At 28.3% G+C, this 23,635-nt stretch overlaps 1 protein-coding gene across 3 annotated transcripts in view; it reads right to left on the bottom strand.

Annotated features, from left to right (window-relative positions):
- LOC136975570 (zinc finger protein 280C-like) overlaps nucleotides 1-22,933 on the bottom strand; it is a 34,556-nt gene extending 11,623 nt beyond the window's left edge. The window contains exons 1-7 of one of the 3 annotated variants that reach the window (XM_067270659.1): nucleotides 22,902-22,933; nucleotides 15,472-15,776; nucleotides 13,400-14,197; nucleotides 10,640-10,811; nucleotides 5,070-5,195; nucleotides 3,837-3,931; nucleotides 1,194-1,361 (exon numbers count right to left, since the gene is read on the bottom strand). In XM_067270659.1, coding sequence (XP_067126760.1) covers nucleotides 1,194-1,361; nucleotides 3,837-3,931; nucleotides 5,070-5,195; nucleotides 10,640-10,811; nucleotides 13,400-14,197; nucleotides 15,472-15,776; nucleotides 22,902-22,926 — 1,689 coding nt within the window. In that variant the 5' untranslated portion in view covers nucleotides 22,927-22,933. Of the gene's footprint in view, nucleotides 1-1,193; nucleotides 1,362-3,836; nucleotides 3,932-5,069; nucleotides 5,196-10,639; nucleotides 10,812-13,399; nucleotides 14,198-15,471; nucleotides 15,777-22,269; nucleotides 22,499-22,901 lie in introns of those variants that run through there. The other 2 variants (XM_067270658.1, XM_067270660.1) reach the window with 2 other exon arrangements.
- Between the last annotated feature and the right edge of the window lie 702 nt (nucleotides 22,934-23,635).

Genomic DNA, 23,635 nt, shown 5'->3' on the forward strand with positions numbered 1-23,635 from the left:
AGACAAACAGATGGACGGCAGTGGAAATTTATAGGTAGTCCAGCAAAAGAAAAAATTAATCACACACAGAAATCTTGACTATACAGATTTTATTACTATATTTAGTATCATCAATTTACAAAAATTTTAATCAAATTTTTTATTCAATTTGTGATAAAATTACTGTGTACAGTAGACCCCCGTATAACACGGTAGATACGTTCCGTGTTATATGAATCCGTGTTGTACGAGTCCCTTAAATATATGAGCCAATCATAGCCCGGCACGTGTGCAGTTTAAGGGCTACAGCTGTTTGAAAGGTTTTCTTCCACAAAATTAATTGATTCTAGAATAATTTGACTCAACATTTCCAAATCACGTATAATTTTTTGGGAATAATCCATATAAATTATGCTATAAACAAAAAATTGTTGGATTACTTACCGAGTGTGCACCGTTCGAAGACGCCATTGCCTAAGCTTGTTTTTGTCGCAGAGCGACTCATCGAACGGCGGATGCGTTTCCTGATAAGTTATTCTTTCTGCAAAGAATTTGCTGTTCTTTGGAGACATCATTAATAGAAATATAATTTTTATGGCTGTTGAATAATACTGTAAATGTTGTTTTCAAAGAACTGTATAAAAATTTATCAATACTTTCCCACCTAAACTCTCTGTATATACGCATGGTGCTGGACGGTGGCAAGTAGTTCGGCTGCTAGTCCACTATTGGTCCAGATTCGACCAATCTTGTCGCGACACGAGTCGGCGATGACGTTTTACCGTGTTATTCGAGTCTCTTTTAGTGTGTTATACGAAACCAATTGCAATTTTTTCACCGTGTTATAGGGGGGGTCTACTGTATTCTGTTTCATCACTACAAACAGTAGCAAAGTTTGCATAACATAACTTCTTTATTACTTAAGCATATAATAAGCCAATAAAACGAACAGTCAAAATAATCAGCTGTTAAACATATTAAATTTGTTTCTATGTTGTTTAAAATGATTTAATAAAAAATCATCTGTAAAACTTAATTACTAATTAGTTTTAATAAAACAAACTTAAATGATGCTTCTGAGTTGTAACGATTCATTAAATAAAACTATTTTCTAATAACACATCATTGTTGTATAATTAAAACTCCGTAATTAATGTTTATAAGTATTTATTTACTTTATAAAAAGATAAATTTTATAAAATGTAAATACTCACATTTTTAATGTGATGTTGCATAGCCGTGCATGTGGCAAAAAAGCGAAAACAATAGTTGCATTCAGTTAGTTCATATAAAGATTTTTTACCACGTTCTATATCCATATCACCAAAAACATGATTCATGAAGTTGACATTATTTTTTATATTTATTCTACATTTAAGGCACTGTAAAAAATAATTCTATAAATATTTGATATCTAATTCAAAATTTTATTCGTACGATTTTGATTACTTAATATGTAATAAGCTATCAAGACTAAATGATTTACAAGGGTATACCATACAATACAATACTATAAAGCATTAAGGTAATAATAAAACGAGCAATTATTTATTGTGACCTTGTCATAATGCTGGGCTGCAATTTTTAATCACATGTTTAATGTTTTTAATTTAAAATGTGCGCTCTCTACCTCAAATTAGTGGTGGTTTGCCCCTGCACATCACACTTTTCCTTTAACATTAGAGTTGTGCTAGTCATCTGTTTAACACCTTTCAGGGAAAAATTTTTGAGTTTAAATAACATGACTTCCAATTTGCATCAGAAGTTCTTATATAGTTAATCGAGGTCTCAAGCCCGCCTAAGGTTTCTATATCTGGTTTTGTCTTTCATCTATCTATCTCCGTTCTCAAAATTAAGGAAAGACAGATGGTCGAGCAGTGGAAATTCATAGGTCTACAATTTTTTCAAATTGCAGCCCAATCAAAAATTATGTAGACTTCTGATTATTATCTAATATAATGAGGACAAAAAATACTTCAGATAATTCAAAACTTGGATTATGTGAAATGTGTGGTACAAATTAACTGACAAAATACAAATTATTGTACATAGAAGCCCATAGGATTATTTTGACTAATTTCATTAATGAAAGTTTAGACCATACAAAAATAAATTTTGAGTCTTTTTGCCTATTAATATCCTTTTATTCCAAACCAGGAACCACAAAAATCAGCCGGCGACGTGAAGCAACACTTCCACAAATAACCTATGAACACAATCAAAGAACATCACAAAATTAAAGATGATCTCGACGTCGACCTTTTCCAGTAGGCTACGACGTCTACACACTAAAAATTTGTTAAAATTCTCCACGACAGCATTCATGTTATATAATCGCAGAGCTGAGAGTCCTCTGGTGAATTTCGGGCAGTCTAGAATTATAAAAGTCACCAAATCAAATTATTTTAAAAACTTGTAGAATCTCTTTTGAATATTGTGCATTCGGCTATGATTCTTACAACCAATTAAGCTCTCTTGTCTTTGTTGGCGAAGGACTCATTTCATTATTTGCCTCAGATAATTGGAACTTTATATGAAGTTTTTTTATCCTAATTTTTGTGATTAAAAATTCAAACTATTACTGTTTTACTTTTATAGTGTGATATTGATTGAAAATCAAAGAAACTCACAATCATTTTCATTTATGAATATTCGTGTAGGTTCCAACAAAGAAATTTATTATTTAAAAACTCATCATTTTTGTAACTTTATCTGATATAAAATTTTCGATAAAAATATAAGCATTTCGTTAGAAGGACTTGTTTTGTATTTACAGAAGCTCATCTAATTATGAATAATTTGACTCCAATCTAAAATTTAAATTTCGTACGAATTCTGAAGTTCTCTTGCTAGTTGTGGGGTGACGTTAAAGTCAGTCTTTAGCCAGTAATAAATAATAAATTTTTAATAAATAATTAATGTGGATTTATTTCTATTGTGTATCATAATTTTATGCTTTCATGTGAATTCTGATGTTCCATTGCTGCTCGTGAGGTGTGTCGAAGTTGGTAACGTTGGAGTAACAGCATTTTTCGATATTGTTTGCAATTTTTATAAACTTTTTACAATTGCAATTTACAATTTTGAAAATGCATCCAAAATAGAATAATAAATCTAGAAGTAGAGATAAATGCAAGAATTATGGCTCTGTTACTGTGAAAACTAAACCCGACATTATAAAACTGTGTGCGTTAATTCATGATGAAAAAAGCATTTGAAACGCTCACTACTAACTAGTAGTGAGCAGATAAATGAGCATAATGTATTCTATTAAGTACATTGAAGGATCAAACACAAGCAGTACGTTGTTATTCTGTGTACAAATATATTTTCTAGGTTAGTTTTCGACTCACGACAAAACCTCAAAAGCCTAACCTGTTCGTAAGTATGAGAGCACCTGTTTATTTGTTTATTAGATATTACTGCTTATATTTTGAAAAGTTTCTTCTTCCTATTATTATATTTTTATTAATATTAAAACATTTTTTGTTCATATAAATCAGAGATGATGCAAATATTAAAGTAGTGCTAAAGAAGAGCACAACTAAAAATATTTATTCACTATGCTTGACTAGTTTAAAGGTAATGTTTAAATTAGGCAATGAATTTCATATCTAAATTTTTCTAAATTATTTAAAATAAAAATTTATTTGATAATTAAATTTCTCTATAAATAATGCCAGAGCTGTAATATTTTAAGTGTAATTATCTTCTTATTAATTCAATTTTATCTAAGCATTAATCTCTGTAATCCTGTTTGTTGACAAGTCCATTAATTCTATTACTAGGTGCAAAAATTAAACACAATGCTAATATAATACAAAAAAATAAAACAACTGCTAGTTTAATTTTAATACCTTAAACAACAGATGAGACTCAGATGGAATGCATATTTTTCTTCGTGGCTGTCTACATGCATAGTAATAATTTTCCAGCTCGGACAGTTTTGTACCTGTAATTATTTCATATAATAAATACAGTAAATAAATTAAATGTAAGTTTATAATAGTTAGGTACAGGTACTATGTAGTAGTACAGAAAATTATTTTATATACTATAGAAATTAATAATTAACACTAGATTATAACTGAGTAAATTCATAATTTTATATGTCAAACTGTTGAATATTTTCCTATATTTTTCATTATTACTAGTCATGAAACAGCCAAAATTTGTGTGTGTGTGTGTATGTATTTTATAGTGGTTGATGTGATTTAGAAGGTCCTGATAAGGAATATCAGCATTTATATCAGTACCTGTATCTATTCTTATTACAAGTTTACATCAAGTTCACATTTTTAAGCTTTTAACAAGAAAATTTAGAAATCTTCAACCAAGAATAAGCTTAAACATTGAAATTAATTTCAAGCTGAGTTATGGTTAACTTTTTAATTAATTATAGAAATTTGGTACAACAGTAGGTAGTGTGTGCAACCTCGTATAGATATCATTAATTAGTAATAATTTAAGTAAAAATTAATCTGATGTTTAGTTTTGTCTTTGGTTCAAGTTTTGGCTTTTATATTATTTTCTAAATTTTTTTACACTGAAAATTTAACACTTGATCTTAATACAGGTATGTGCCATGTATAAATGGAATAAGTCCCAAGAAATATACTATTAAGTGAATAACAGCATGTACCAGTACTTAGACAAACCTACATATATATATATATCTACTACTCATATAGGATATATGTAACACAATGATTAATATTTACGCATCTAAATATAGAAATGGTAAAGGTGATAAATTTTTCAGCTCCATTATAGTCTTACAGGTCCTTCATCTTACATGCAGCGTGTCATTAAGTAGCACTTATCTATGCACAAATATAATGTATTCATAGATTTATCAACAAACATTAAAATATGATATGTGAGTTAAACAATGTTGAACTTTTTGGTGCATTGAAGTGCTTTTTTAATCATTATAAAATGTTTAATATGGTATTTCATTTTTAAATTTTCATTTAACTCCATTTAAACTTGTAATGTTTATATAATAATTCTTATAATCACTCTGTTAATTAATTAATTTAATTGTATTTAACTATAATATTCTAAAAATCTTAAAAATTAACACTTACCGGGTGTATCAGGGCATTTTTTTTCTGTTTGGTTATCACACTGGTTATTTTCTGCTGCAGTTTCAGTAGACGACTTCAAATTCTCATTTACTGCACTTAATTTCAGAGATTTCCCATCTCCAATCACTTCATGTAAAGATCAGATTGATTTTTAACCAAATTTTTGTAATATCTCTGTTTAATATTTATATATGAGATTTTTTAAAGTGAAATTTAGCTTTATTTAACAAACTGATATACAAGTTAGTCATAAAGTAATGCATACATTTTGAAACAATATAACAAGAAAGGTATTTGACGTAAGATGATACGGTTTGTGGAAATAAAATAACTCCTCAAACAATTTTTGAAGTTATGTGAAAGGATGCTGCAAGTCATCCAAAACCAAAATGGCAGAATGTGAGCTTTAGATGTCTGAGACATAATCAACGGTTATTATTAAGAAATAACATAGAAGAGAATATGGAAAGTATCCTCTGTACATTAACTCACTGAGAGGTGAATGCAGAATTTTAAATAATTCAGTTCGGTGTAAAATAAGTGTGCCAAAGAGAACAAAACTTATGATTTCTGTGACAGAAAGAAATACAATTTTTTGTGGAGAAAAATAAATGATATTGTTTAATTTATATCTTAGTCTCTTTACCAAAATGAGATAAACTGGAATGAGTTATTGTGCAATACATAAATACAACTATGTTTTACAGAATAATTTCATTAGAGTGGATTATTAAGCTTTCATGGAACAAAAATGAAGCGTAATCATCAATATTTTTTGACTAAATCACTTTTTTTAAGTCAATCACTCTCCATTATAAGCTGGTCAGGTCTACACTAGAAAATATGACTGGTACTGCCCTGGTAAAAAGTGATAAAGCTAAGCATTAAAATAAAAATAATCAAGGAAAAGGCTAGGGATTCAAGTTTTGTGGTAGCCTATATAAAAAATTCAGTCCAAGTCAGTCACATAATTTAGAAGTTAATAAGGGGTGTCAAACTTTTATAGTAGTCTATATTTTCCACAGGATTCCAGAGTATCTATGAAAAACCTGGTGCAGATTAGTCAAAGGATATAGAAGTGTAAAAAGCAGGCAGACAGCCATTCCATTTTATCTAACTAGCAGATATGTCCAGTGCTGCTTAGGCAAAAAGTAAGAACAACAAACGTTATGATGGAAATCATATTAAGTGTTTGGTTATTTTAGCCTACCATTGTCATGCTTATTGCAACACACACAGATGGTACAGAATGGTGCAATTTCATTGTTAAACAGGTAGACAGGAATTGATATTTTTCAACAGAAAACTGTCATTGACTTATGCCTGCATGAGAAGATAATTCAAGATATCCAAATTTTTTCTAATTTGTTTCTTAAACACTATGTAGTGTAATTAATCAATCACTTGGCATTCCTTCATCTTTTTGTTTCCAATTCAGTTCAAAAAAAACAAATAGGATTAACAACACGGTTTCAGAATGGTAAAAAGTTTTTCTAATGTTAACTCTAATGTAAAATTCACAGCTAAATACAAAATGGTAATTGACAAACCAATGAAATTTTGCAAAAAGTGAACCAAATATTTGAACTTGGCACCCTTAGAACCACATTTTGTGCTCACTGGCTGGTTTCTATTACAGTAAGTAATTTTCCTATTCAAATGCCAGGAGGTCAGATAGAAAGAGGAGCCTTTTGCAGGTGAGAGATTAAAGTAATTCAACCTAAAGTAGTCATTGAGCTCCTCCTGGATGAGAGAATGGTCCCTGAAAACTTTCATTGGCATTTGCTCAAACTGTGTCAAAATATATAAAGAACAAACTAATAAACTTTCTTCTTTATATATTAGATAAATAATAATAATAATAAAGGAAATTTTTTGATTGTGGAAGGTATACAATTAAAAGAATTGCAAAATTCTATAACTTAATCAGAAAATTATTTCATATTCTTCAGTTTGACACTATATATTCTAAAAGATTTTAGAAATTTATAACTTATAATGTAGTACACTTGAATATTGCCTGAATATAACTGAAGAACAGACAAATCATTGCTTATGATATACTAGTATAAGTAAAGTTCTATAAAATATTATTTTATAGAAATTTTAAAATGCATTTTCTTTGAATGCTTCAAAGAAAATGCAATTTATTTTAATTTTTTGAAAATATTCCACTTTAATTAAAAAATCCCATATATTTCATATAAAACAATATATTTCTCTTAAAAATTAATACATGGTAAGATAATGCATCAATGAAGTGAAACCATCATTATTAGACAATATTAGACAAACAACATATTTTAAGTCTCAAACAATTTCATCAGAGTGTCAAATAACACCTTCAAGACGTATAAACATTAGTCTAATTTTGCATTCTAACAGCAATTTAAGACTTAAAAGTTAAATTAGGAGCTACTCTATTTTTTGTATTTTATTTTCTACAACATTATTCTTTACAAATGCATTTACATTTTTTTAAAACAATATTTAACATTAAAAAATAATGATTACTTAATGTTATTGACATGAAATTTATTACATTAGGGTCACGTTACACACAACAGTGATGTGCTGGCACAGTGCAGTATCGATAAATATCACACATAGCCAGAGTTTCTTCTACGACACATGATCTGTATTCTGTCAATCATACAAGTGTCGTAGACGAAACTCTGATTGGCTATGTATGATATTTATCAATATTACTGCACCAAACGGTCACTGTTGTGTATAACTCAACCCTTATTGTGTTCAATGTGTAAAACTCAATAAATAGTTCATATACACAATAATTTAAATATTCAAACAAACTTAGAATTACAGGTGTTATGTCTTAAGTGTAAACTGAACACACCCCAACTTATTTTATGCCCGAAAATGACAAGATTAGATAAGATCAGGAATGAAAGAATATGGCAAATATAGCCATATTTTGAAAAGATAAAGGCATTTGAAGTGAAAGAAAGATGAAATGGCAGTAGGCCAAGGAAAAGAATAGATTGTATAAATGAAAAAATAACAGAAGACAATGGAAGGATTGTAGAAGCTGTCGTAAATTAAATTGGTAATATCAATGCCATTAAAATTTATTTAAATGTAAGCAAAAACTTAAAATCTTAATAGTTACACACACAAATTAATTGAGTTAAGTTATTAAATTTTAATGAATTTAAAAACTGTTTTATTTATTATTTTTTTGGAAGTTTTGCTATAAGAATTCTAAATCATCTTGCATAAAATTAATGAAATATTAATAAAAAATAAATTTTTTTCATTTTAAATTACTGCACTCTGAATATCGAATACAAGAAAAAAAATTTATAATAAGGTATTATTTTATAGAAAAATGAAAAAATAAAATAAGTATTAATACATATAAAGTCTAATAAATTTTTGTTAATTTAGTAACATTAATATTATAAAATTTAAATATATTAAATTTCAAATTAAAAAAGTGTGAATAATTAAGTATCTTTAAAACACATAATAAACATTAAAAAAAAAAAAAAATTAGTATATCTAAATAGAAATAATACAAATAAAAACTAAATCATAATAAAGATGGTATCCTGAGATTATCTCACTACATTTATAAAATTTTTTCCATTTTTGTCATATTTAAATTCGGAGTTTGAGTTATTTGTACTGTATCAAGCTTACTGTATTGTTCTCGAAAATATTTTACACACTACTGCCAAAAATGTAACTGTGTTGTTGTAGTGTTGTTATCAAAATAATGTATCTTATATCCTGTATTAACACTTGTTGTTGTGTCTGCTTTTAATAAAAAAAATCAAACTTAACTGGTTAATAATTCTCTTGATATTTTGATTTCTATATAATTAAATTAAAGAAATTAAATAATACATCAAGTTGAATGTAACACTTACTAATAGTTCTTACTAGAAAAGAAATAAAAGTAATAATAATAAATTAATGGATAAAAGTGAGGTTGCGGCTGAAGTTTTCGTCTCTAAAACACGAACGTCGAGTGCCCCTATCTCGTAAGAGGCACTCGACGTTCACATTTTAGAGACGAAAACTTCGGCCGCAACCTCACTAAAGAAAACAATAAGAATTTCATTCATATCATGGAATGCTATTTGAAATTTCAGTCTGAAAACTCTAATGATTTGTTTGGATCAAGTAATTGGTTAAGTAGTTTAATCTAATATCACTAAAAACTTATAATTTATTATATTTCAGGATGTTCTGATCATTTTAACGATATAAAAATAGTGAGCTCTGAACAATCTATAGAAGTGTCTTAGCAAAGCAACTAAAAGTTTAATAATTAGCTAAATTTTTAAATTGATAGAACAATTCTTATTTACTAAAAAAAATAATTAATAATCATTGAATCAATTCACACTATTTAAGCAGCTTATGAAAAAAATGATGAAAGAAATCCAGTATTTATTCCTAATTATTAAAGAAATAAATATTTTGGTAATATTGAGTATTTGTTTGAGAGAATTTTTTGTAATTATGAAAAATACCTATTTATACTATTTCTGACACTCCTCGGATATTTCTATAAGAAGTTTTCTACTCGGATTTTGTTATATGATTTATACATAGTTTTTTATTTATTTTTAAAAACTGTACGTGGCAATTTATATATTTTTTAAGATATTTAATCTCTACGCAGAATTTTATTTTATGTTTTTTATTATAACTGCATTAAAACTAACTGTCAAAATTAAGTGATCGTCCATCTCGAATCTCCGGTAGTTATAACAATTACCGCCAAGATGTCGGCGGTAAATCTTATCCTGAATGTATATATTTTTGCTTTATGTCTTTTTCCATAATAGAAAGTTGAAATATTTATATTTATAGCACACTATGAAGTTGGTGTTACTTAATTACAAATTTTGGAACTATTCTATATTCTTAAAAATTATATAATCAATTAAGAAATTATAAATTAGATTCTAACTAAACATGAGTGAGCACTGAATTTATAATGTGATAAGTTAATTATCTCTTGTTAAAATGAGTGAGATTAAGATTTCATGAAAACATAATATTTTAAATGAAATAATTTAAAAAATAGGGTTTTGCATAAGATAAAGTTCTGAAATTTATGACAACAAATATACAGTAGAGAGTCGTTAATCTGAATCAAATGGGGACTGGGGTTGTTCTGATAACTGATTTTTTGGATAACCGATTATGTATGAAAAAATATATTAACCCGTCCGATGTTCAAATTTTTCTCTGTTGCGTGTCGCTTTGTGTTGAATTTTTCTTCGTTGCGTGTCGCTTCGTGTCGAATTTTCATCGATTTTAAGCCTAACAAAAATTTTTATAATAATAGTTGAGGCTATTGTATCGTTAAAAATTATTTCTTTATTTTGTACAAACAAAATAAATATATTGAAGAATATAAAAACATGAAAATTATACTTTAGAAGTAAATCTAGTATCAAAAACCTTTGATTCGGCACGACACAGTCCGACTGAAAATCGTTCGGATAACCGGGGTTCGGATTAATGACTCTCTACTGTAGATGAAAGCATATAATTTACTAAAATTTTAATTTAATTTAGATATTAATTACCTGGAGATTTATTTTCAGAGTCAGCAGAGACAGCTGGAGGTACATTTAAGGTTCCTATTATAGCACCAGTCTTTATATCTACAAGTACTTTGCATGAATTAGCAATAGTTTTTTTATTGTTTAAAAGTGTAGTTGCTAACGTATTTACTGTCGCATTATTCAAATTTGTAACCTGAAATAAAAAAAAGCATAGATTTACTCAATCTGCAATTAAAAAAAACTCTAACATTAATTTATTTAATAATATCACCACAAGTTTTTTAACATAGTTCATATATTCTCTAACGTAGAGCTACACCAACTGCTGTTTAATATCAGGCTATATACAGCAATTGGTATAGTTCTATAGTAATGAACTGGGTTTTGTAGGATGTTTATATTTATCATCTAATGCTTTAATCAGTGAAAACGAATGAAAATTTAATATAGAGTAATAATAATATATTACCTTGCTTTATTTACTCTTAGTTTATTTAACAATAATCTTTATTGTGCATAAACTATAAAGAACAGAACACGACAATGTTACAATGTTAAAACTAAATATTGTCATGCAACAGTCAATGATTAATTGAAGAGCTTATTTCCAAAGTGATGTATCTCCATTTTTTATTTTCTTTTAGCTCATAGCCTCAACACATTGATAATATGCTTCTCTATAGTGATATATATATTTTTCTGAAACGGGTGTTTTTCTGTTGAAAAATGTATCAAAAACTTGGTTTTCTTTTCAAATGTGACGTTTTTTTGTTTTGTTTTTATTTCCAAACTGTCGCATTTCCATAACAACCAATTACAAAGTGTATATTGGTCACATGACTATTTCACAGTAATGACTGCTTTCTGAAGTGCAAGTGCTAGTGTGTTTGATTGTTTTCCTAATCTTTTCTTTAATAATGGCCACATTTTCTGGAGAAGTTCAAAAAGTATTTAGTCGATATGCTAGAAAGAGGTCGCATCCTTATTTTGTAGAAATTTTTGTAAGAAAAATCCAAAAATAAAGAAAATTTATTTGTTTCGTGATGGATGCTGTGCACAAAACAAAAATTACACATTATTAATAATGCTAAGTAAACTTTCAGATATATATAGTGTAATTTTTGAAATTACATATCCAGTGCGAGGTCACAGTTATTTACCCATAGATAGGGCCTTTGGAAGGGTACAAAAAATGTTAAGAAAACTGAACTGCTTCTTTTACCATAAGACTACAATAAAATTTTTGGACATATAGAACAAATACATGTACTTGGCAAAGACTAGCAACTTGGTAATTGGAAACTTATGACTCATTCTCACATTAAGTCAAAAATGGATTTTAAAGTACAGGTATACCTCGCCTTACGTCAATAATTGGTTCCAGGAGAGGCGACGTTCGGATTTACTTGTGTAGTTACGACGTAAGTCAAAACTACGGTGGAAAACGCCAATAATGAGCACTTAAAGACCAAGCAAAATAAGACAACAACACAGAAACACAGATGTTTTCATGTTTTGTTCTCTAAGATTTATGATGATTATATTAACATTTACTGTAAATGTACATATTTTAATATGATTTTATGTGCTTTTAACGCTTTTATAGTGATATTACGACTTCAGTATTTGTGGCGGACGGATGTAAAGTCGAATAAAATGACTTAAACTTGATTTTTATTTTTCCATATACTTTTTTGACAAATGATGTAGAATCGAGAACAAAGTAACTCGAGGTATATCTATATATAAAATGAAAGTAATCAGAATAAACTCTGAATATGTTTGTTGCAAACAGTATGATTCTGATAGATCGGGGATGTGCAAACATACAATCTTAAAAAGAGGTAAAAAGTTAAGCTGGAAAAGATAGATGATGTGAAGAAACTTTTAAATAAACTGGGAATAAGTGATAGGCATGATGCAATGACATTTTACAAAAAGCGTTTTCTTGTTTAGAAAGTGATTGATTCTAAATAGGTACTGTGACAGAACGATTACATTATGATTTTTATTAATTTTATGTAATCAATAACTTTTTTCTTTCTTCTGGAATTAGTACAGTTTTTTAAACACCGTTTTTTATTATCTTCAGTCGTATGAACAAGGTTTGTGTGATTTTCATTTTTGTTTTGTATCATATTTTGTATATTCTCTTTTGTTTTTATATATTAAAAGTTTTTGACCACCTATTTATTGTTTTTATTACATTATCCATTTAAATACTGCAAATTTGTCCCAAAGTGATGCAAGTCCATGATTTGAAGTACCAAAACTACTATTTCCTTTGCCTCGGGATTTTTTTCACTGTTAAATCTATATTCGGAATATAAAAATAAAGCTCTGTACCAAAAATTAAGTTTTTACCTTAACATTTAAAGCAATTATTTAAAACGTGTTGTTTTCGAAAATTTGTATTTTCTGGAGATACGTCACTTTGGAAATAAGCTCTTCAATTCTAAATTGCTTCAGAACTTAATAGATACTAAAATTAGTTTCTATTAAAAACAACAGCCCAAAATTTAATTTCAGATGTGCATCTACTAACCTCAAGTTATGTAGATGCAATAGCATTCCAGGCAATAGAATTCCAGACTTTCTTACTCGAGTAAGAAAGTCTGGAATGATATTGCCTTCAACAATTTAATGTTTTCATGCCTGAAAAAATACAAAAAAAAAGTAATTTTCTAGTCCTTATGAAAAACAGCTCCCTATCATTTATTTCCAGTTGAATTATTCATTAAATTTGTGTATATAATTTTAAAAAGTCTCATTAATACTTACAGTAGATGTTTTAGGTAACAAAATTGATCGTTGAGGTATTCTTTGAACTACTTGGATTGGCGATTGTGCTATCATTATTGGTGTCTGTTTAAGACCAAACGTCTCTTTTGGAAGACATAAAATTGGCATCTTAGAAATGACATTTGTAGATGTGTTAGTTCCAACAATGATTGTGGTAGTTGTCTTAATTTGTCCACTAGTAAACACTGGTGAATTGTTATTTACAGTTGTTGTTGATTTTGAAATAGGCATAATCGGAGGAGTTAGAGGAGTAATGAAAAATGTTTTATTTAATATAGGTAAATTGGAAACTGTAGTAGTGGGAGGAATATTCAGATTTGTAGAAGTGACTGGAACATTTACATCTATAGGTTTACTTGTAATAAAACTGTTGGCAGAAATGACATTTTGATTAGTTGTACAAACAATTTCATCAGTTGATGAATTAATTAAAGATTTCATGATGTTATCATCATTTTGGTCCATTTTCTGGTATGCAGTTAATTGAGTCTGTGTCAATAATTCTTCATTACATTCCATCATTAAACCAATATTACCAGGATTTTCTTTTGCTGTTACATTTGGTTCCAATGTAGAATTAGAATAATGAAGAACAGATGATGTATTAGGTTTTATGGACAAATCTGATTCATGAGCAACATTATTAAAACATGACACAACAGTAAGTTTATTTGCAGCGGTATTTTCAAGTTGATGATTCTCACCAATTATTTCATTTGCTTTTGAAACAATCATAGGTTCTGATATTTCTTCTTTCTTCTGAATACAATTGCTTTCCTACAAAATTAAGTATGTTACAATTATTTAATTTTCATAAACAGTTATTTATTATTGTAAATTAATTTATTATACTTAGTAATTTACCTAATTTTCTATTATATTTATTTTTAGAATATTAAATGAAGTAATTTTACAAGGATTATATCAATATATAAAAAGTGGGTTTATGTCCCAAAACTTTTTTTTTAAATATAAATTTTATCTCTCGTGTAAGAAAAAACAGTTTTATTTAATTCAAAAAATTTCATTTAATAAAACAAAACAAACTTACTAAATTAATAAAATAAAGCTATGTAAGATTTATTAACGGCCATCAACATTGGTTGTAATACCGGACTTATTACATGCAGTATAGGAAATATAGCCCAATTACGAAGTCATCAACGTTTATTGGTTTATATTAACTGGGGAATGCATTTCGGACCTTCTTGCCCCTATACAAGAAGGTCCGAAATGCATTCCCCAGTTAATATAAACCAATAAACGTTGATGACTTCGTAATTGGGCTATATTTCCTATACTGCATGTAATAAGTCCGGTATTACAACAAATGTTGATGGCCATTAATAAAACCAACAGACAACAACCAGACACAAAATAAATTCAAGTAAAGAATTGTTCATAACAATCTTTGACACAACAATAAATTTTAGTTGCTTTACTATCTTCTAAATCAACGTTTTGCTGATATTCTTTATTTAAAGACATCCAGTCCAATGGCTGGATGTCTTTAATGCTTGAAATCTTTTGGACATTGCTATAACTTTCAACTTCTGCTAGTTTAGTTTTCAAGAAGTCGATTAAGAGAGTCCATCAAGTGTTCTGTCGCAACTATTTCTGAAGTTTGCTGTATGGTGCTAAACAAATATCCAATTGTCTTTGAATATGATACACAAATGATTTCATATGAACTCTTATATCAAAACCACATAGTTTAAGTGCTGCATTATACAAAGATTATCTATACATACATATCTAACATTTACTGTTAAAATAATTGATTTTTAAAATCATTTAAAAATATAATAATATATATGCAATGACGACAAATACTGTAAACAGAATATACTAATATCAATGATTAATAATAAAATATTTAAATTATAAGACTGTTAGGTCTATATTATTTTAAATTTGTTCATCTTTCGAATGAATTTATCATTGTTTGGATAACACGATCCAAAAATAAATCCAACATAATTTTTCTTAATCTAAATAAAAGTTATGCTGCATACTTTGTAATAATTCCAACACGGATTAGAAGAACTCACCTGTACATTTAAAAAAACATCTGGCAAAATTGTTGGAGTTGCTCCAGCTTTCAGCACTGGAATTTTCTTACAAAATTTTCGTTCTTTATCATTAATAAGAACTGTTTCGTATCTAAGAATCAGCGATTCGTCGAAATGTCTTAGACAAACGACGGGATTTTTTAATTTGCGAAAATCAGTCTTGACTCCCTGTGACCATATACTTCTGTCAGGTTCTTTTTCAGGCACAGCAAATAACGTAACGTGTTCACCATTACTTCTATAATCAGAATTACATCCATGCACGCTACATACAGTAGACATATCTACGAAAAAAAAATATGTAATATAAATATATAGATACACACACATATACACAAAGTATATTCTACACAGATTACTCTCTGAAAATTAAATTTAATGTGGATTAAATGTTCTAAATAATCTAGATCTTATAATGTAGATATTATAACTCTATTACAATGACTTCTTAATCATTTTTCATGATTAATCAACTTTGTCAAACAGTAGATTGACATGACAACATTAAGTGTGGCTTAATCAGTTGTGATTTTTGTACATAATCACAAACTAGCAATATTTATAAAACTAATCTTTAAATTAATTAATAAGTAAAATTAAATAATTAACTTTTTTATTTTTTCTATGTAACATAAATGCCAGTTTATAAAAAGTTTTCATTACAGTGTTAATTAAAATGAAGTATTAGATAATAAACTGTCATCAAGAATATATAAAATTTACAAAAATTTTTCTCCTGGCAATAAATGATATAAAAATCTAGGAAATGTTTTTAATTAAATGATTTTTTTATTAAAAATTTTTAATGAGAAATTAAACTCCTATTTTACATTTTCCTCTGTTTATTCCACATATTATCAGGTGCTTGAAGAAGTTTATCATCTTTAATTTGTTTCAAAACCTTTGGTTTCGTATTGAAGCAAAGACACGGATAAATGTAGACACAAACCAACTAATGATGGTTTGTGACGACCGACTAATTGCATAATGAAGACTATATTTTAGTTTCTAGTTTTAAATATTCAAAAGCTTTCTTATTGTAAATAATACCCGTTATGTAATTCTTAAAATATCGGATAATTATTAATTCTTAATAATCTTATTAATTAAGAAGTATGTAAAGTTAATTTCTTACATAATAAGTCACCCTGTATAATAATTTATTAATTTTTTATATTTTATTATTCTAATTATACATTAGTAGCAATTGTACCTGAGAATGCTTAAGAAAATATTAAACAGCTTTGAAAATAACACATGTTGTTAAACGTTGGTACAACGTGACAGTTGGCAACAATATATATGAAATAATTGATTGCTTCCATCACAGTATTAGAAATTTTGTCATTTATCTTTTGATCCTCTTTCAATAAAATAAATATTGTTTTATTTACATATCTTTGTACAGACTCATTTCATTGTATTTTACAGAAATATTCATGAAACTTAAAAACACATTTCTCTCAAATGATGAAGAAAGTAATTATTAGCAAAGCAATCAACAATGAAATAATTTCAAATAATATTTTAAGAGACAATAATAATATTTCAAAGAAACATTGAATATGGTTAGGAAATAATATTAATAAGAATTTTTAAGTACAGGCCTGGAACCAATTACTCGCCTTACATCGGTAACTGGTTCCAAGAGAGATGACGTAAGTCGAAACTACGGTGGAAAATGCCAATAATGAGCACTTAAAGACCGCAAAATAAGACAACAACACAGAAACACAGATGTTTTCATGTTTCGTTCTCTAGGATTTACGACGATTATATTAACATTTACTGTAAATGTACATATTTTAATATGATTTTATGTGCTTTCAACGCTTTTCTAGTGATATTACGACTTCAGTATTTGTGGCAAACGGATGTAAAGTCGAATAAAATGACTTAAACTTGATTTTTATTTTTCCATATACTTTTTTGACAAACAACGTATAATCGAGAACGACATAACTCGACGTATACCTGTAAATGGTTTCAAAATAATCACACATCATTAAGTTTTACATCAGAAGTAATAAACTAAAATGAATTGTTTTGATCATTTAAAAAAAAAAATCAAATTTAAATACAATGGAACAGGCTTGTAGGGAAGTACATAAATATCAATTAATTTAAGATAATTTTTTCAAAAAAAATAAAGAAAAAAGAAAAAAACAATGGAATTCAATCATGTTACCAATCCAAACACAATGTTTCTACAAAAGTTTTGCACAGATAAAATGATACCATAACTTACAATAACAGAGCTAAAACTTACAAAATTTCATCTGCATAATATATAATAGAAATTAGTATTATATAGTTGGAAGTATTCAACTGAACACAAACATAACCTTGAAAAGTATTCAACCTTACCACAGATACGTAATTGTTAATTTTTACATACGTTTTTTAATTTAAAGTCAAACAGAAAGTTTTACTACTAGTGTTTTAATGAAATAAAATTATAATGCATTAAGAAAAACATTTTATCATCTTTTGGATTTAATAAATGTTATATATTAATTAACTCTTCCCAATAATTATTGAAAAAATTTTTTGAAAGATTTTAAGTATTTTCTGCAGTAGACCCACTACATAATGGGAGAAGCTAGCATAAATGAGAGATAAAACAGTATTGTATAACAACTGAATGCGTTATCAACTATGGATTTGAATTTAAATCTAAAACTCCTATAATGTAGGCTGACATTTTACCACAAGATTTTGATAAACTTGATCTTAGAAAATTAATTATAAAATATTGAAGTGTTTTGTTTGACATTATAAGTTTTGATGTATGAAAATGAATGTATCAATGGTTTATGGAATAATTAGGAAAGCAGAATGACATAAAGAATTATTGGTGTTTACATGTTTTGAAGTAAAAGTTTGTGCAATCGAGAAATAATAAACAGTTTTAAACAGTTGAAATATATATTTGGATCATTCCTATTATTCAAGGAACATTATATGTTAATGCATTCAAAAATGAAATAAAATGTTTCAAAATATTAAATGTAATACTCAAAACTATTAAGAAAAACTGCAACGTCAGTTTAATACTTCAGCAAAATTAATTGTTAATAGTTTCATTTAACACAAAAGTAATATTCAGATAAATAATAAAAAGGAGAAAGTCTTTTATTTAAACTTTCCACGTACAATTTATTAAGCTTTAAACAGTCTGATTTAAAATTAAATCTAATCAGCAATTCCGCATCATGCAACTGATAAAACAGTAATGCACAAGATAAAAAAAAAAAAGCTTTATTTCTTTCATGTTCGGAACTCTTTAATCAATATCATCAATGTTAAGCGCAAAAGATTAAGATTGACAATTTTGATTTTGTTACAAAATAAATAAAATAGGACATAGTACCAGATTAACAAAATTTAACTATAATAAAATAGATAATACTTTTAATTAAATAAAAACTATATTCTACTAAACTTAACAACTCAAAAGTTTAATAAAAAAATTCTTAAAAATTATCCATAAATGTCTTAAGACATAAAACATAGAATAAAGTAAGGAATAACACTGTCTTTTAAAGTTAAATTAATAACATATACAATTATAAGTTTATAATATAAATTAACAAAAAGCTACAAGTGCTTTCATCCAAAAATTACAAAAGCTTTACAAATAAAAAACATTACGGTTAATGTTACCTATGGTTCCAATATGGCGACTCGTCTCTGATTCCAGCAAATAGAAGAAGGGAAACAGTGGGGACGCACGTTCTAACCTAACCTATTCTAATAAATTACCATAATTATTACCAACAAAATTATTAGAACAGGTTAGGTTAGAACATGCATCCCCACTGTTTCCTTGCTAAAATCCAACGAGCCACCATCTCAAAATATATGCTCTCCACCTCAAATTAGTACTGTAGTGTCTTGTCCCCTGTACACCATACTTTTCCATTAGTAATGGAGTCATGCAGTCATCTACCTTACTCCTTTGAGGAGAAAAGTTTTGAATTGAAATAATATGACTTCCAATTTTCCTCAGAAGTTCATATATAGTTAATCAGAGCCTCCTGCCCTAAGGTTTCCATATCTGGTTTTGTCTTTCATCTATCTTTGTTCTTGAGATTAAGGATAGAGAGACAGACAAATGAATGATAGTGGAAATTTATAGGTCTACAATTTTTTCAAATTGCAACCCAATTTCTTCAGGTAACATGAAGAATATAAGTTTAACCTGAAGAATACAAGTTGATTTATCAAAAGTACTTCTAGTTTTTTGGTTAATTATTTTACATTTGTGTATGCTGTTAAATTTAACACCCAATATTAGTGTTCCTCATTTTTTCAGAAGTTTTTAGTGCATGTTGTTACTATTCAGTATAGTACAACAGCAGCTGATATAAACATATGTCATGTTTGAATAAAATTATTATTTTTATTAATTTTCAATATGTCTTTATTCTTTTTTAAGAATTTCTGGAGATGAAAACATAATTGATACAATATAATAATAAGAATTACAGAATTCTATATATAATTACTAGCTGTTACCCACGACTTCGCACGCATGGATTTTGCAAGCAAACACCATTTATATTCAGTATTTCAACAACTATAATAATTGTTATAGAACACCTACCGCTAAGAATGATGAGAATTCCTGAAAATCAAACAAACTGTTTTCAATTTGATCAATTTTCTGGAATGTTTACAATCGTTCTATAATCAAACCAATATGCAATAACAAATTTGAATTTAAGACGGTTCGAATATTTGGTTAAAAAATCTAAATATATAAAAATATTTATAATAATGTCTGAAATGTTATCAATTTAATACCCCCTAAGTACTCAATGTACTAAACGTAGTTGAAAACAAAAAATCGCATCTATAATAACACAGTAGAAGCCGTTCTTCCGATTAAGACTTAATGCTCTTCCTCTCGCCCCGCGGGGGAATTTCAAAAAATGTCTTCTTAGTGTGCGTTTTCATGACGTACCCTAACTGCGTACCAAATTTCACCTCTTTAGGTTTAGCGGTTTGCTTTGGGTGGTGATGAATCAATCAGTCAATCAGTCAGTCAGGGCAAGTAATTTTATATATTTAGATTGAGATTAAATGAAAAAAATGCTAAAAAATTAAAATTATTGATTAGGGACTATCCATAAATGATGTCCATACTGGAAGGGAGAGAGGAGGGGTTGAACTTCAATGGACATTCATCTTATTTCATTAAATTTTATACAGTTTATATATTTTATTATTCATAAAGAGGTAAAGATTTTGCAGAGTTGAGTTTTGTTGAATAACCAAAGAGGGAAGGGTTATGGAAACTTGGAAAACTGGGACAATAGAGGATGGGGAGTAAAAATTTCAAGAAAAATGTAAACATAATTTATGGACAGCCTCTCAGTTGAGGAAGACTTAAGTTTAAAGAAAGAAAAAAAATAATTATATACATCATTCTCAATAAATTTTAATTTGTATTTGGAAATAGTGTATATTTATTAAGATTAAAAAGACTGAAATTAAAATTATTTCTAGATCAACAATAACCACTCTGTATTGAATAATAATAATAACTATCCCATGGTCACATGGTGGAAGAGCCCTGTAATTTTACTGAATCATAGGGCAATGCAGATTGGAGCACAAGCTCCTGGTAGGGATACCCATGCCAGTAAGGGGGAGAAATGAAGCTAAGAGTGACCATCACACCCATATTCTGTGGAGATATTTACCATTGCAGTGACCAGGTCTAAGTGTGATACCGGCTCAAACGTAACCCAAATTAACTTGCGGGTTAGACAGAGACTCATGTTCAAAAAATAGGTCACAATCTCCTTCAGCTACTGCTGGTAAAAGTAGCACCAGCCTAAGCATGGCTACTGCAATGCCCTCAACAGATGTGAGGAACCAACCTAGACCTAGCGTTTCTGTGGCAATGCATCCACAGATCACAAAGGCTGGAAAACCATGCCAACGGATGAAATAGACAACGGAAATGAACGAGTTTATCAGCCGTACTTACTACACCATCATAAAACTCGAAACAAACACGACAGCATTCAGACAACAACTACAACATAGATTCACACAACAATATCCTCACCTCACTATCACCAAAGGCCACTACATTGAATACACGTCATATTGTTAGGAAATTCTTCAATACAGACACACACACACTGACACACTTAATTTTTGTCTTGTTTTGGTCACTACGCCTTGACTCTGCTCCGGAACAGTACACAGCCACCGGTGTCAACCGAGTACAAACTAAACCCAACAAAATAATAATAATACAAATACTTTAAATAAGAGAATTTACATTTTTCCGGAACATTATTATTCTCACTGCATGCATGCTGCATTCTAATAGAATAAACAAACTGCAACGTTTCAATTTACTTATATCTCACGTGACAAGTCAATGTTTGTTTTTATTGCTAAATCAGCTCTTAATATCTCCAAACTTAACCATGAAACTGGAATCAAAATTAGCTCAGCATATAAATTTTACTTTTAATTAACTGTCATTGGAAATCTAGGGCAAATGGTTACCTTATCCTATAATCCTTTATACTTATTTCTTATAATACATTAAGGATAATTTACTGTATATTTCTTCTTTGCTTTGCCTTATTTGTATTTTTATGTTTTTTTAGGGTCTACAAATACACATATAAAGAACAATCAGAGTTAACAATTAACCACGTTGAATTGATCATGTAATTGATTAATTTACAATTTCACGTGTTTTAATACAACTAAATTGTAAAAATTTTGTTAAAAAATATACTCCACCGTTAAAGATTTTTCTCTTCTGCATGTTAATCGCAATTAAAACAGCGAAATCGATGCTTTAATTTGTTGTCTGTTTATAATTTAAAACCGTTCTTGACAACGCGGAAGACGCCATTTTCTCGTAGTAAAGACGTGACCGGAAGCCACGTGACTACTTCACATGTTTACAGTAACGAAGTAAAACACGCCATATGTATTCAAATTTAACTACGAAATTAATATTTAGATATTTATTACATAAATAAGTTAATGTTTACGAAAGTATTTGACGTTAGATAAGTGTGTCACGTGACTAATGCATCCGACAACTGGAAATTGTGACGTAACGACACATTCCGCGAAAATAAGTCGCGTAATATCGTGGATTGACCGAAATTAATCGTTTTAATTTACAATTCCTCACCACGTGGCCACTCGGTTGAACTTTTTGAATAAAGAATGTTAATATTTTCGCAAAGTTTGTGTTTTTTTGGAGGAAAATATAATATTCGAAATTATAGTTGTTAATTTCTTGTAAGAATCTGTTCAAGAGATTAATTTATAACCGATTATTATTTTGTTTTACGAAATTTCTGCTGTCACTTTGTTTTATAATATTCACGAATCATCGTAAAATACATTAAAAAACAAACCTCTCATTTCTATCTGATCAGACATACCGCGAAAGAATTAGCGCCCTCTGATGCCATTTAATAATGCAATGTTAATTTAATTAAGTAGAATTTGGTACGTTCTAGGGTAATTAATACACGGCGTGGATTAACTAAAATTAATTTAACATTGAAATAATAAACCGACTTCAATTGGGATCGAGCATATGTCACGTGATAAACGTTTCGATAGGGCTGCGTTACGATCGTCCGTTCGGCGAAATTGCCGCGAGTTATGTTGCCACGTGTGTATTATTTAAAGTGTTTTTGTACTTTTTTAGTAATTTCAGTTTTATTATTTTGTAAAAATTTAAAATACTTTTAATCGATTTAACGAGAAAATATATTTTGTAAAAGCTTCTGAATCTTTATTTGGAAAATCATTAACTAATTTTTTTAATATTAAAAAAAAGGGGGAAAAAACAATTATTTCAGTTAAGGATAAAATGCGTGCATTTTGAAAATAATGACGACTTTAATTAAAAGATAGATAAATAATTTTAATGCTTCTAAGTAATTGTTTATTTAAAATATAAAAACAATTTGTGCAATTTTATGTCGCGTTAAATATAACTTGTCATTTATTAGGGAGCGTGGCCGGGTGTACTATAGATTACTCCCTATGGGATTTCAGGACTTTGATTATATATTTGAACTCAGGGGACCGAGACGAGTTCAACGGCACCCTATTTTTGGACCGGAGACGAAAAATAAAA

The sequence above is a fragment of the Centruroides vittatus genome, unplaced genomic scaffold, assembly GCF_030686945.1.
Source record: "Centruroides vittatus isolate TY-2023 unplaced genomic scaffold, ASM3068694v2 contig_375, whole genome shotgun sequence".
Taxonomy (NCBI): Eukaryota; Metazoa; Arthropoda; class Arachnida; order Scorpiones; family Buthidae; genus Centruroides; species Centruroides vittatus.